At 39.2% G+C, this 12,762-nt stretch overlaps 1 protein-coding gene across 1 annotated transcript in view; it reads left to right on the top strand.

Annotated features, from left to right (window-relative positions):
* LOC101179227 (lipoxygenase homology domain-containing protein 1) overlaps positions 1-12,762 on the top strand; it is a 158,904-nt gene that overhangs the window by 118,137 nt on the left and 28,005 nt on the right. The window contains 3 exon segments of the mRNA XM_030795086.1: positions 7,037-7,127; positions 7,862-8,013; positions 11,180-11,334. Of these exon segments, the coding sequence (XP_030650946.1) occupies positions 7,037-7,127; positions 7,862-8,013; positions 11,180-11,334 (398 nt within the window).

Consider the following 12,762-nt stretch of genomic DNA (forward strand, 5'->3'; position numbering starts at 1 on the left):
CCCATTCACACAGAATTAGCAGCGAGATAAGGCCAATGCCCCTTCTCTTGGCCCATGGCCTAATACTCTCTCCAATGTCTGGGCTGCCTCTGCAGCACATGTTTGCTAAACATTCTGGATAAATAGACTCAAATAGAATAGGAATTCTCTCGAAGCTTTTTGATTCTTCTAAGTCTTTGAATTGAAGTGGGTCATAGGTTTTGGTGAATTTGTTATTATTTTAACCTACTGCTGGTTAATATGATATGGTAACCTACTTGCTATGAGCTCCAGGCAATCCTGAGATTAGCAAAATTAGGTAAGAAATGCCTTATTTTTTTGAAGTTTTAAAGTATCTCATAAATATTTCCAGTTCCTTTTCATTTCCAGTTACCTTTTCACTTCAGGGTTCTAGAAAGAACCACATAAATGAAATAGCAAGTTCTGAAATGCAGTAAGAAAAATAGTTTGTTTTTGAGGATTTTCTAGTTCAGTGAACAGCAGGAAGCACCAGCTTCTTTTCACAAAATCTCCAGGCAAATGTTTAATCTCAAAAGACTCCAGTAGTTTATGGAAACATTCTTAAAGTTGTGCCAGCTTATTTGAACCAAAGATAAATTCATGTATTTGATAGTCCCTCAGTCAGTTGTAAATACCATAGTTGGTCCCCCTTGTACAGTCCTTGTAACAAATAGGGTATTATCACCAGGCACAGGATGAGAAATAAGGACATTTAGAGTCAAGCTTTGACTTTGTGTCTGATTTGCAAGAACACTTAAAATGTTCTCTATGAGCACATTTAAACCTTATTATATTTTCATATTTCTGGCTATATAAAGAAAATACTAATGACTGACATGAGTGTCCCATCCACCATCCCCAGTATCAGATCTTATAGAGTACTGTAAATACTTTGTGTCCAACAAACGTGTTGGTGACTATTTGCCTTTATTTTTTCAGAAAAAGCTTTGTGTATATGGAATCTGTAATGACAGTAGAAGTATTTTTTTTGTTTTATAGAACAAAGGCTTATGATATTTCAGAGTAGGATTTCTAAAAAGATTTTTTTCTAAACCTTTCTCATCCTAATGTATTCTTTGTGTTCTATCCAGTGTTTATTTTACATCCTGTGTTCAGTAGACAAATGGCCACATGGGTAGCTCTCAGAAAGTATTTGTAGACTCTGGTTCTATATCATTTCTCCTCCAAGAAAAGATAAGATTATTTTATTTATTTTGTTTAAGATTAAATAAAATGTGTGAAGAATATTTTATAAAAAAGGATCAAGACCATCCTGGCTAATATAGTGAAACTCTGTCTCTACTAAAAAATACAAAAAATTAGCCAGGCGTGGTGGTGGGCACCTGTAGTCCCAGCTACTTGGGAGGCTGAGGCAGGAGAATGGTGTGAATCTGGGAGGCGGAGCTTGCAGTGAGTCGAGATCACGCCACTGCACTCCAGCCTGGGCGACAGAGCAAGACTCCGTCTCAAAAAAAAAAAAAAAAATCAAGTAGAATACAAATATAGATGGTGGCAATTTTTGTTGGTTATTAATTACATTTAATCAGGATGTGGAGTGAGGCTATGGCAGAGGGCAGTTGGCTCACTCTGCCCTCACAACACCAAGTCTTCTGGCCATAGTGATGACCCTCCTTCTGACCCACTGGACCTGATCCTTGCTCCATTGATATCTAGGTTGACATTAAATGCAGGCACTAAGAACAGTGAGAGAAGGCGCTCAGGGAGGACATGAAAGAAAAGGTAAAGCCTTCAAGAGGAGTTGGGACAGTGCCGGTCCCTATAATTTAGAGAGGAATGGCCTCCTTTTTCTTAAAATTTCCTGCTTGAGGTACAAAGGACCAGAATAGGAACCATTTTAGGGAAAGCAGGCAAGGATTGCACAGTGATCTAGGGGCCCAGGAGACTAGAAGTGCTGGAGAGCTTTTTGGGAGGATGGGATGAGTGGGAGACCTGGCTCAGAGGACAGCTTTGGGATTCCAAAGCTTTGGAAGTTTCTTTTTTTTTTCCTGAAGTTAGAGGTTTTGCCTTTTGTTTATGAACTCCTTGACTGATGGGCTAGAGAATTCATGGAGGTGCCCAGGAGAGAGGAAGCAGGAGAAGCTATTTCAGATTAGCTAAGGGTAGGAGAGCCAAAGGAGACCGTTAGTTGTCTTCCCAGATGGTTGTGGTCAGCTCTCCCAAGTACAGTAGGAGTCAGGGAATTGGAATAGAATTTCTCATTCTGGTACTAGAGAACTGAACGTTTGGCTGAAGTTTTCCTTGTGCATTCTCTAGGAGGATGTTAAAGAGTGAGGAACCACAATCCCAAATAATTTTTAAGAATTCTGATCTCCAATCTCTGAGATTAATTTTGATACTATTATTATTAAAAACAATAAACATGTGTTGAGCACTCAGGGTATACCTGATCACTTTTAATGTTTATACCACAGCAAGGTAGATATTATCATTATCCCAACTGAGAACATTGAGGTTTTGAGAACTAGGCAGTTCCCATATTACATAGCTAGCATGTGGATCTGGAAAGAATTGGTCTTACTTCTAGGCACAAAAACCACCCTCTTACTGTTAACTTGGAAAATTTAGATGTTCTGAAATCAAGCTCTTTTACAATATTCCTAAGTATCACTGAGAGGTGAAGCCAGCTGGACTTCCTGGGTCAAGTGGGGACTTGGAGAACTTTTCTTACAAGAGGATTGTAAAATGCCCTAATCAGCACTCTGTAGCTAGGATTGTAAAACGCACCAATCAGTGCTCTGTAGCTAGCAAGGGGATTGTAAAATGCACCAATTAGTGCTCTATAAAAATGCACCAATCAGTGCTCTGTAGCTAACAGGATTGTAAAATGCACCAATTAGTGCCCTGTACAACTCACCAATCAGTAAAACACACCGGTCAGTGCTCTGTAAAATGCACCAATCAGCAAGAGTCTAAAAGTAGCCAATTGCAGGGAGGATTGAAAAAGGGCATTCTGATAGGACAGAAATGGAACATGGGAGGGGAAAAATAAGGGAATAAAAGCTGGCCACCCCAGCCAGCAGTGGCAACCTGCTTGGGTACCCTTCCACGCTGTGGACGCATTGTTCTTTCGCTCTTCACAATAAATCTTGCTGTTGCTCACTCTTTGGGTCCGTGCCATCTTCAAGAGTTGTAACACTCACCATGAAGGTCCGCGGCTCCATTCTTGAAGTCAGTGAGACCACTAACCCACCGGAAGGAACCAACTCCGGACGCATCGCCACCCACTCTTGAGAAAGTTCTGCTTTGGGAAATAACTTCCTATGTCTAATCATTTATAGTTTACAAACTGTTTTCCAAAAGGTGTTTTGATCTCATTTTATTACATAAGGCATTTATCAGCTTGGTGAGATATGATGGTAGTTTTGCAAATGAGGGCCTGAAGATGACAGGTCCTCTTGTGGAACTTTTTTTTTTTTTTTTTTTTGAGACAGAATCTCGCTGTCGCCCAGGCTGGAGCGCAGTGGCGCGATCTCAGCTCACTGCAGGCTCCGCCCCCTGGGGTCACGCCATTCTCCTGCCTCCCGCCCGCCACCTCGCCTGGCTAATTTTTTGTATTTTTAGTAGAGACGGGGTTTCACTGTGTTAGCCAGGATGGGAAACTTTTATAAAAGTGCTTGGTGAGCTGCCATGTTTGTGATGGTTTGTTTTTGAACTGGGTGGTGGGAGAAAGTGCTTCTGACAATTTGTACTTTGCAAACATTTAATCTTTGATTTAAAATGAGGTAAAATAAACTTTCTTACTTGTTTTCATTAATCTATCTTAATGTATGCATAGCGCACATTTATTTCAGTGGTTAATGGTTAAGGCCATACATCTGGTAAGTAGCAGTGCAAACACATAAACCAAGGTCTTTTAATTCAAATCCAGGTTTGTTTCACTTGCCACATGCCTTTTACTGAGTCCTGCCATTAGCTATCATGTAACTTGGCTTAAACATTGTGGTTGTCCTGGAATTTTGCCCTTCTTACTAATTTAACAGTTGAAAAAATATTTTTTGAAAATAAAAATAAACATTACTGGATATTACCTAGATTCTTTGTTTTTCTGTTTCGAGCCATCATGACTTCGAAGGTAAACGGAATTCACTTAGAGCCCTGACCATGGAGGCTTTTCAGTGGTGTTAGTAGGATTGCACTTAAGTCAAATCAGTGAGGCTCTCTTATTAGTGGGCTCTTCTAAGGTTGAAGGGATGGCGGGGCCTCAGAAACCAGAGGCTTCTTGCCAATTTGCATGGAGAGGTTAATGTAGAGGAAGAACCTGTTGAAGTTTTAGGTAGTATGACCTTGAAATCGCTTAACATTGTTGTAGGTTCTTGGAAACAGTGACTTCAAGCAAAACTTGGTATAACGAAACTAATTTACCATTGGCTAACCGAAATAAACAAGAGTTAAATTTCTAGAGCATATTTCTGGTCCCAAAAAACATCTCCAATCTTCCAAAGTCCAAAACACTTCAAATATTAACCATTGAAATAAATGTGAGCTATACATAAATGTAATAAAAACAAGTAAGAAAGTTTTACCCTATGTTTGGTCAATCAGTGAGTGATAGCAGTCGTAGTTATGGTGAGTTAAACCAAGGAATAAATGTTTGCAAAGGGAAATTTTCAGGACCACCTTCTTCCACCATGCAGTTCAAAAACCATCACAAACATGGCAACTCGCTGAGTGCTTTCATCCCCTAATTGTTTATTTTTGTACATTTGTATGATTATTATAGATGTTACAAATTTTTATTTGACAATCATTTGTATTCATTCCTTCATTTTTCAACCTGCTTATTCCAGTTCAGAGTTGTGGGTGGGCAGAGCCTGTCCTGGCAGCTCAGGGTGCAAGGCGGGAACTGACCTGGCCAGGACGCCATGCCATCATCCCATTGCAGGGCACACTCATACCCACACACTTGCACACCCCCCACACTCTCACACTGGGACCATGTAGACACACCAGTTCCTCTAACATGCAGAGCTTCTGGATGTTGGAGGAAACTGGAGGACCTGGAGGAAACCCATACAGACTTAGGGAGAACATGCAAATTCCACACAGACACTGGCTGCTGTCTAAATAATGATATAATCCAAAGAGAACATTTCCAATTTCAGTAGAATATATCATATTAACCTTTTTAATATTAATGTATGTATACACATATACATTTCACTAATGTTAATATGAAGTATTTATATAGTTTATATAAAGTTTTACACATTACATATAATCTCATTTAATATCCACAGTAACCATATGAGATAGTCATTATTTCTATTTTAAAGACCAGAAAACTGGTATTCAAAGTGGTTACATGATTTCTCATGGTCAGTTGGAAATGCCAGAGCTAGACTTTGGTCACAGTTTTTCTAGCTGTCCAGTGTTCTTTTCAAGACCTCTTGCCTGGAGCAAGTAAAGGTACAGTCGTCACTCATTAATGATCAGGCGTGCTGAGTTAGTCTGTAACCTGTGTTGACAAATACCCATTTCACGTAGTTATTCATGTAATCATTCATTCAACAAACGACCCAAGGACAGCCTTGTGAAAGCTTGTGGTAGTATCGAGATGAATAGGACATGGTTCCTTCCCTCAAGTCAGTCAAATATTAGCTGTTAAATCATCAATGGGGCGGCTGCCACGGATCACAAAGTAGGGTTGCTGAACCAAACTGAGGGCTCACAAAAAACTCCTTAGAAGAGGTTATGTGCAAGCTATGAAGGATGGGCAGACTCATCATGGCAATGAGTTGGGATGAAACTGTTCTAAGCAGAGCTACAAGTGTATGTGAAAACTGGTATGAGAGGGAATGTAGCCAGGTTGAGGAACCATGAACAGATCAGTACAACTAGAACATAGCACGTGAGGGAGAAGTATCTAGCAAGATTATGACCCAACCATGAACTGCTCATTGTATTGAGGATTTGGGATTTTATACTGTAGGAAAGACTGTTAAAAAAAAAGTTGTGTGCAGTGTGCAAAATGATCAGATTTCTGTTTTAAAATAGTCTCTCTTGAAACAGGCTAAAGGCAGGATTGGAAGAGAGCAAGAACAGCAGACAGTGGGTTATGACAGCAAGCTCGAAGAATAAGCCATCTGAGAAATAGTGGCACCTGCTCCTAAGGCCAGGAAGCAGAGGAAATTGATGAGGGACAGGGACATATTTAGAAGATTAGCTGGAATCTTAAAAGGATGAGGACATTTTTCTCTATTGTGATAGGAGGCAAGGCAAACAATTGTGGGCTTATTCCCGGAAGTCCTCTGCTAGTCTGTTGGCATGTGAAGGGGAAGATAAAGGGAAGGGGCTTTTGTGTGGAACAGCCACCAAAGGGGCTGACGAGGGGTCTGTGGAGGATTCACTGGGCTGGGGGGAAAGGCAGCTGCCTGCATGCTGGAAGGTGTAGGCATTTGGTCTGTGGCAACTGGGGGTTTATTTAGAGCCTACAGATGTTATAAATACACTTAAAAGACATTCACTTTTTTTTTTTTTTTCAAGTTCTGATGTATTCTTGCTTTGGTGACTAATATGAACACAAGATCTTTCGAGTTCTCTTAGATTGTTTTTTTTTTTTTTAAATCACTACCACAGGTGAAATTGAGAACTTCGAATCTGCTAGAGCCCATTTCAAATCTTCATGCCTCCATTTTCTTATCCATAAGATTGAAAGAATTTTACAAGTCTGATTGATTAAGGTTAAAATATAGTTAAAATAAAGCACTTAGCATAGTACGTGGCAAATAAAAATTGCCTAATAAACAACTGATGGTACTTCTATTACTGCTACTACTGCTACTGCTACTAGTAAGTTGGTGCAAAAGTAATTGTGGTTTTGTCATTAAAAGTAATAGCAAAATGGCAATTACTTGTGCACCAACCTACTACTACTACTACTACTACCAACCATCACCACTGTCACCATCATCAGAGTATGCAGTACACTTTTGAAATCCTGGGATGCATTTTGAATTCCAAGTTCTTTGAGAAATTGGAGATGACACAATTTGGTCATTTTTTCTTCTAATTCCAGGTGACCATGCAACATACGAAAAGCAAGAAGATCCTAGATTTTGCAGCAAACGTGTGGCTCTCTCGGATTCAGACAGATGGGGATGTTGTCTGTGAGCTTCCTGTAGTAAAAGGAGGACAAGCTATTTTTCCATGTGTGTTATTAATCTTCAGTAGCATCTATTCTATAGACAAATTGTTTGGTAGTTGCTTAAATTTGCTTCTAAGCTATTTAGTTACAGAATATTTTTCCTACTTCTAGGAGAGTTGTTTTACTCATGAGAAGTGACATTTTTAATGTCACGGCATGAGTTGCTGGTGGATCTTCGATTAAATGTAATCTCAAAATTGTTCTTGTGGCCCAGCTACAGTCACAAAGGCTGAGGCTGTGAGAGACAAGAAATGCCATGGCTGCAACTCACCTTAGCTTTGCCTGGGGCCAGCTTACCTCCTCACTTGATTTCTTTCCTCATCAAACCTTACGTCATTTTAAACTTTAAACATAATGTGCAATAACAGTCACCTTTACCACTAAAATACTAAGCATAAAATGTCCTCTTATGTCATACATAGAAGAACAACCTTTTAAAAAATCTTTTATTTCTCTTTCTGAAAATGCAATAAACCTTCTGGCCTTTTGCTCATGGTGTAAAAATGCCCATGTATGATTAAAAATAATTGAAGCTCAAAAGTCTCTCAATAGACACAGAAAATCCAGATTAGAGGAATTCTCATATATGTTTTTCTTTTTTTACTATAGCCTGAAAACCTATGGATCTGGGTTCTGTTTGTATGGATTTCAAGGTAATGTATTTCCTCTTGTTTTCTCTCCCTTTTGCTTTGCCAGTAGTGAGATACCAGGTTGATGTCTACACTGGGCAGCTGAAGCATGCAGAGACAGAGTCTGAGGTTTTCATCTGTCTCTTTGGGGAGAGGGGAGACTCTGGCCTCAGACAGCTGTACAAATCTAACATGCAAGTAAAATTTCAAAGAGGACAGGTGAGTCTATACAAATAATTTCCCAGATTCTTAACAATCTCTCTCAAGATGGCCATATATGATGTAAAATTTAAGAGGTGTTTGGCACTCTTCAAATTTTAGTTTTAAGACATCTTTAACACATTTTCCTGACCTGACTTCCTAATGTGCTTTGTTTTGGAAGTTGTTCTTGCAAGAAAAATGGGACATACTAAACCAACAGTAAATAATAGAACAAAGAAATTAAATTTAAAATTTAAATTTTTAAAGATATTAAAAATTAGTGATCATGTGAGAAAAAGAAAAAAATGAACTCAAGAGACAAGGAAAATATTTATGAATGTGCTCTCTCAGGCTTGAAAGATACAAGGCATTATTTTAAAAGATAAGGTCATAGCAATGCCATTATACTATATTTCATATAATAACACAATGACCTTTAATCTATAAAACATCTTGACTGGGGCCAACTGTGTTATTTTCACACCTAAGCCCCTCCTTATTTCCTTTTGTCCTTATAGACAAACATAAGTCTTTCTATATAGTAGATCTTTGAGAAGTTGCAGTAGGATGTTGTTAATGTTATTTTGTTGTATATGGAAAGAAGGTACTATTTGAGGGTCTGAAATTAAGTTTGGGGATTATGTAATCTAAAGGCATATTTTTAAGAAAGAAGACTCCTTAAACCAGTTAGAGAGCGCTGCTTCTCAGACTGTTTGTTGTAGTTTGTGAAATATTTTGAAACATTGGATATCTTAAAGCTCACCTATACGTTTGTCACTGTTGATTACACAAAAGCTTTCATCAGAATGAATAGGAAAGCTAGTTCTGCTTTGAGTGAGTCAAAAGCAAAATTAGGCCTAACTTTTGCTATCAGGAATGAATTATCAATTTTAAGCAGAAACAAAATTTTAGATACCATGGTATTATTATTAATATTATGCTAAGTGATCAGTGAAGTGATCTCCTACAGAACCCTGCGGGCTTTGCATCAGCCCCAGAATCTTTCACCCGACCACTTGAGGATAAATGGCAGAGGCTCCATGTCTCCTGGCTACCTGCTAGTTGGCTGCCAGCATGTATCATTTTGCAGCAGTGCTGTACCATGGGACGTTACCTGCTGAGATTTTGCAAGTCATCTTCATGATTGATCTTCCTCAGTTCATCATTGTGTTTAGCATTTTCCAGACAGTAGGGAGGGTGTATTATGGACTGAAATTAAAATTGGGTAGGAGATATAGTTGCAATCAGTATATAAAGAAGAGTACAGTGAGGGCTTAGTGGTATCTGCTTTTAAATTTAGAATCAGAGATATAAAAGTGTTTTTCTTCCCTGGTTCATTTTAGATTTTACATTTTCTGTTATTTTCCTCAGTGCTTGGGATGTAATGGAAATGCCAAATAATTTCAAGAGTTTTGTAGTCAAGAAACTGTGGTAAGAGTCTGAGAGTTTTATTATCAGAATTTGGGCATACCTGCCACATCTCACATCATAAACCACTCATTGGGCTAGTTGTCATTTTCTCTACAAGGTGTCCTAGCACGATAATAAAATGTAGCAATATATGCAACAGACCCAATTTAATTCTGCCTTCAAACCTAAAGTTACTTTAAGATGCAAGAAGACACCGGAAAGCTGACTCAGACTATCTTTCCAGACCTCAAGGTATTGTAGTTTGGGTTTGTCCCAAAGCCAACTGAGAGTGCAAAGACTTCAGTGAGGGTAATTTATCTGGGAGATAATCCCAGTAAGCACTGGAGAAGTGAAGGAGTGGGAACAGTGAGGCAGGAAAGGAGAAAAGCCAATATAGGAATATTAGTGAGCTGGTAACTGCTGTGGCTCCCTCTTCTTGCTAGAGAACTTCAGAGAAACTCTGTGAAACATCTCTCAGATTTGTCCCACCAGGGGAAGCCCTCAGACACAGAAGCAGGAGACAGGGGATTGAGATACAAAGCTATGAGTACACCTAAACTGTTTATCAAAGCAGCAGATGCACCTAGAAAGTCCTAGAAATGGATCCAGAGGACATGGGATGGGGCATCACTTGCATTTGCTACAACAGGTGACGTGCCTCATGAAACGTCCCTTGTAAAGCTATGCTGAGAATGCAGGACAGTGACAATGAGATGATCTCTGCACACATGAGAAGATGCACAAATACTCACCATCTGGTTTACAGAACCATCATTACTGGACTAGTAATGGTTTTGGTCTGGACTCCACAGGAGGTTTCCATCGACAGCATGGAGCCAATAGTTGAGACCCAGGTAGTGTATCTTCAAATATCAAATTGAAATTTAAGCTGGTAACAATGCAGGGAGCAGTTAAGACAGCTCCCCACATAGGCAATACAAATGATACTAGAGTCACATTTTTTACCATAGAGTAGCAGTAGCTAACAGTCAACTATCATTTCTGGTAACTTTTCAGACTTACTTAAATTCATGATCCTTTCCTCAGATAACTTTAAGATGTTTATTCTTGACAATAATCTATGAGGAAGTAATGTGTAAGGGAGTTCTTTTTATTTTAATCAATATAGCACTGACTTCAGGTCCTGAATCTCTCTGGAAATGTCAGTGCATTTTTGATATAACAAACCAATTCTATTTAGGAGTGAGGAGTCCAGGCTGCTCTTTTATAACAAACCCAAGAATGTGCTCTATTTTCATCTACAGATGAAGGTGCAGGGGAAGGATGTATTGAAGGAGGGAGGGAGGGAGGGAAGTAGGGAAGGAGGGAGGAAGGAAGGAAGGAAGGAAGGAAAGAAAATTTGTCCCACATGTCTCAAAGCATATCAGTACTCATAGAAAGGAAATGTGCTGTACATTAGCTGCGTGGTTGTCAACCTGATGCCCTAATGAACTGCTTCTCAGAGTAGGGGTCTAACGAGAGAAAAGTCTTTGTGTTGGGATTTCTTTGTTTATTACTCTGGATGCTACTACAAATGGAGAAAATAAAACTGCAGAAGCGAAAAAACAGCCAGAAATATATTTTTAATAGATAAAAAGTAACTTGCTTATTTTTCTCACCATATTGCTCCTTTTGATGCTAACTATAGTAACATTGTCTCTTTTAGAGTATTGTGCTGCTTCTGGCAGTCGTTGAGCTATTATTATTGCCTGCATTTGTCATGCCTCGGACTCTAGTTATTTCTGTGTTTCTTTTCCTCTGTCTCTTGCACCAGATTGATAAATTTCAAGTAGCAGCAGTGTCGCTTGGAAAACTGCAGAAGGTGCTGTTGCGCTGTGAGGCCAGTGACAAATCACAGTACTGGTACTGTGAACAAGTCACAGTCAGAGAGCCAGGCACCATGTCCGAGTCCATCTTCACCTGTCAAAGGTAATGCTGGTCTCCAAGGTACTTCAAAAGGGTGTGCCGCACTGTGGATGATGCTGTGTGTGTGTATGTGTGTGTGTGTGTGTGTGTGTGTATCTTTTAGGTCATGGATTTGTTTCATTAACTCAGATTCCACATCATGCATAACTCTTTGATTGCTTAAATAATCTTTTGCTAAGCATTGTAAGGAAGACTTATCTTATAATTTCTTATTGCCACAATGTTCTGTGCATCACAAAAGGACCAAAAGTTGAATACTGGAAATTATTACATAAATAGTGAGAACATTTGTTTAACTGTTGGTTTCTCAACATTACTAAAATTGTAGTGTTACAACAGTTTCATTAGGAAATTAATTGTGGAGAATTTTACAGAGAAGAACTTTCAGAACAGAATGTAAGAAAGACAAACATTAAATTCTAGGTAAGTTGGACTTTCCTTGAGCCCCATGAGGGTCAGTCCTGAAAGCAGCTCTCTAAATTCCTGACCTGGCCCTGTACTGCCTCGGCTTGAGACACAGGTCCCACATATACTTCCTTCTTCTAATCTCCTCATAGAAATCCCACACCTTCTTGCTTAAGAAAGTGTCACCTGTTTTTCCAAGAAGAAGCCTGGTTCTCTAGATCTTTACTGAGCCCTGCTGTTTCTCAAGAAAATGCTTAGCTTCAGGCAGATGGGCAATCATGTTTATTGTTGCTTGGTCTCTCAGTCACAGGAAATAGGCTTAGCCCTGACTTAGAATTGAGTTAAAACCCAATCTGTTGTGGGCATGGGAACAAGAAACTTGGGGCTCCATTCTGAAAATTTGAATCTTCAATATCGAGGGCTGCCCCGTAGCCTCTTTTTCCAAATAGGTAATCAACAGGAAATGAGACAACAAAGTACAGGCAAAATAGGAGCAAGGGGAAATTCAAGGGTCTGGATTTAGCCAAGAAAATTGCAACTTTAAGTACTAAGCAAAAAGTAAAAATAATGAGGCAATTCAACTAAAAATCCTAAAGGCATGCCACTAAAACCTGCAAACACCCAAGATGATTGGAGCTGACTGCAGATGAACAGAAGCGGTGAGATCCACAGTAGCCTTCGTCTTTTTTGCCTTTTAGTCATTAAATTCAGTCAATTCCTTGTTCATAGTGTCTGCTTAATTCATCCTTTCTTTTATCTTACTACTACCTCTGCCCTGATTGATGCCCTTGTTTATCAAGACTAGCTCATTGCAGTCGTCTTCCAATAGTCTTCTGTGTCTTTCTTTCGCAGCCTATCTGCCCACAACTTCCAAGCTAGCCCTTCTATGGTACTAACTAGCATCATTCTGACTTTATCTTTTCTTCTCTCATGTCTCCTTTGTTTTATTTTGAATTTTATTCTTTAGTATTTTATTGTAGCTTTGCCTGAAAATGTTCCAAGAAAAAATGTGGGGGAAAATAATGT

Source organism: Nomascus leucogenys, chromosome 16 (genome assembly GCF_006542625.1).
Source record: "Nomascus leucogenys isolate Asia chromosome 16, Asia_NLE_v1, whole genome shotgun sequence".
NCBI classification, from domain to species: Eukaryota; Metazoa; Chordata; class Mammalia; order Primates; family Hylobatidae; genus Nomascus; species Nomascus leucogenys.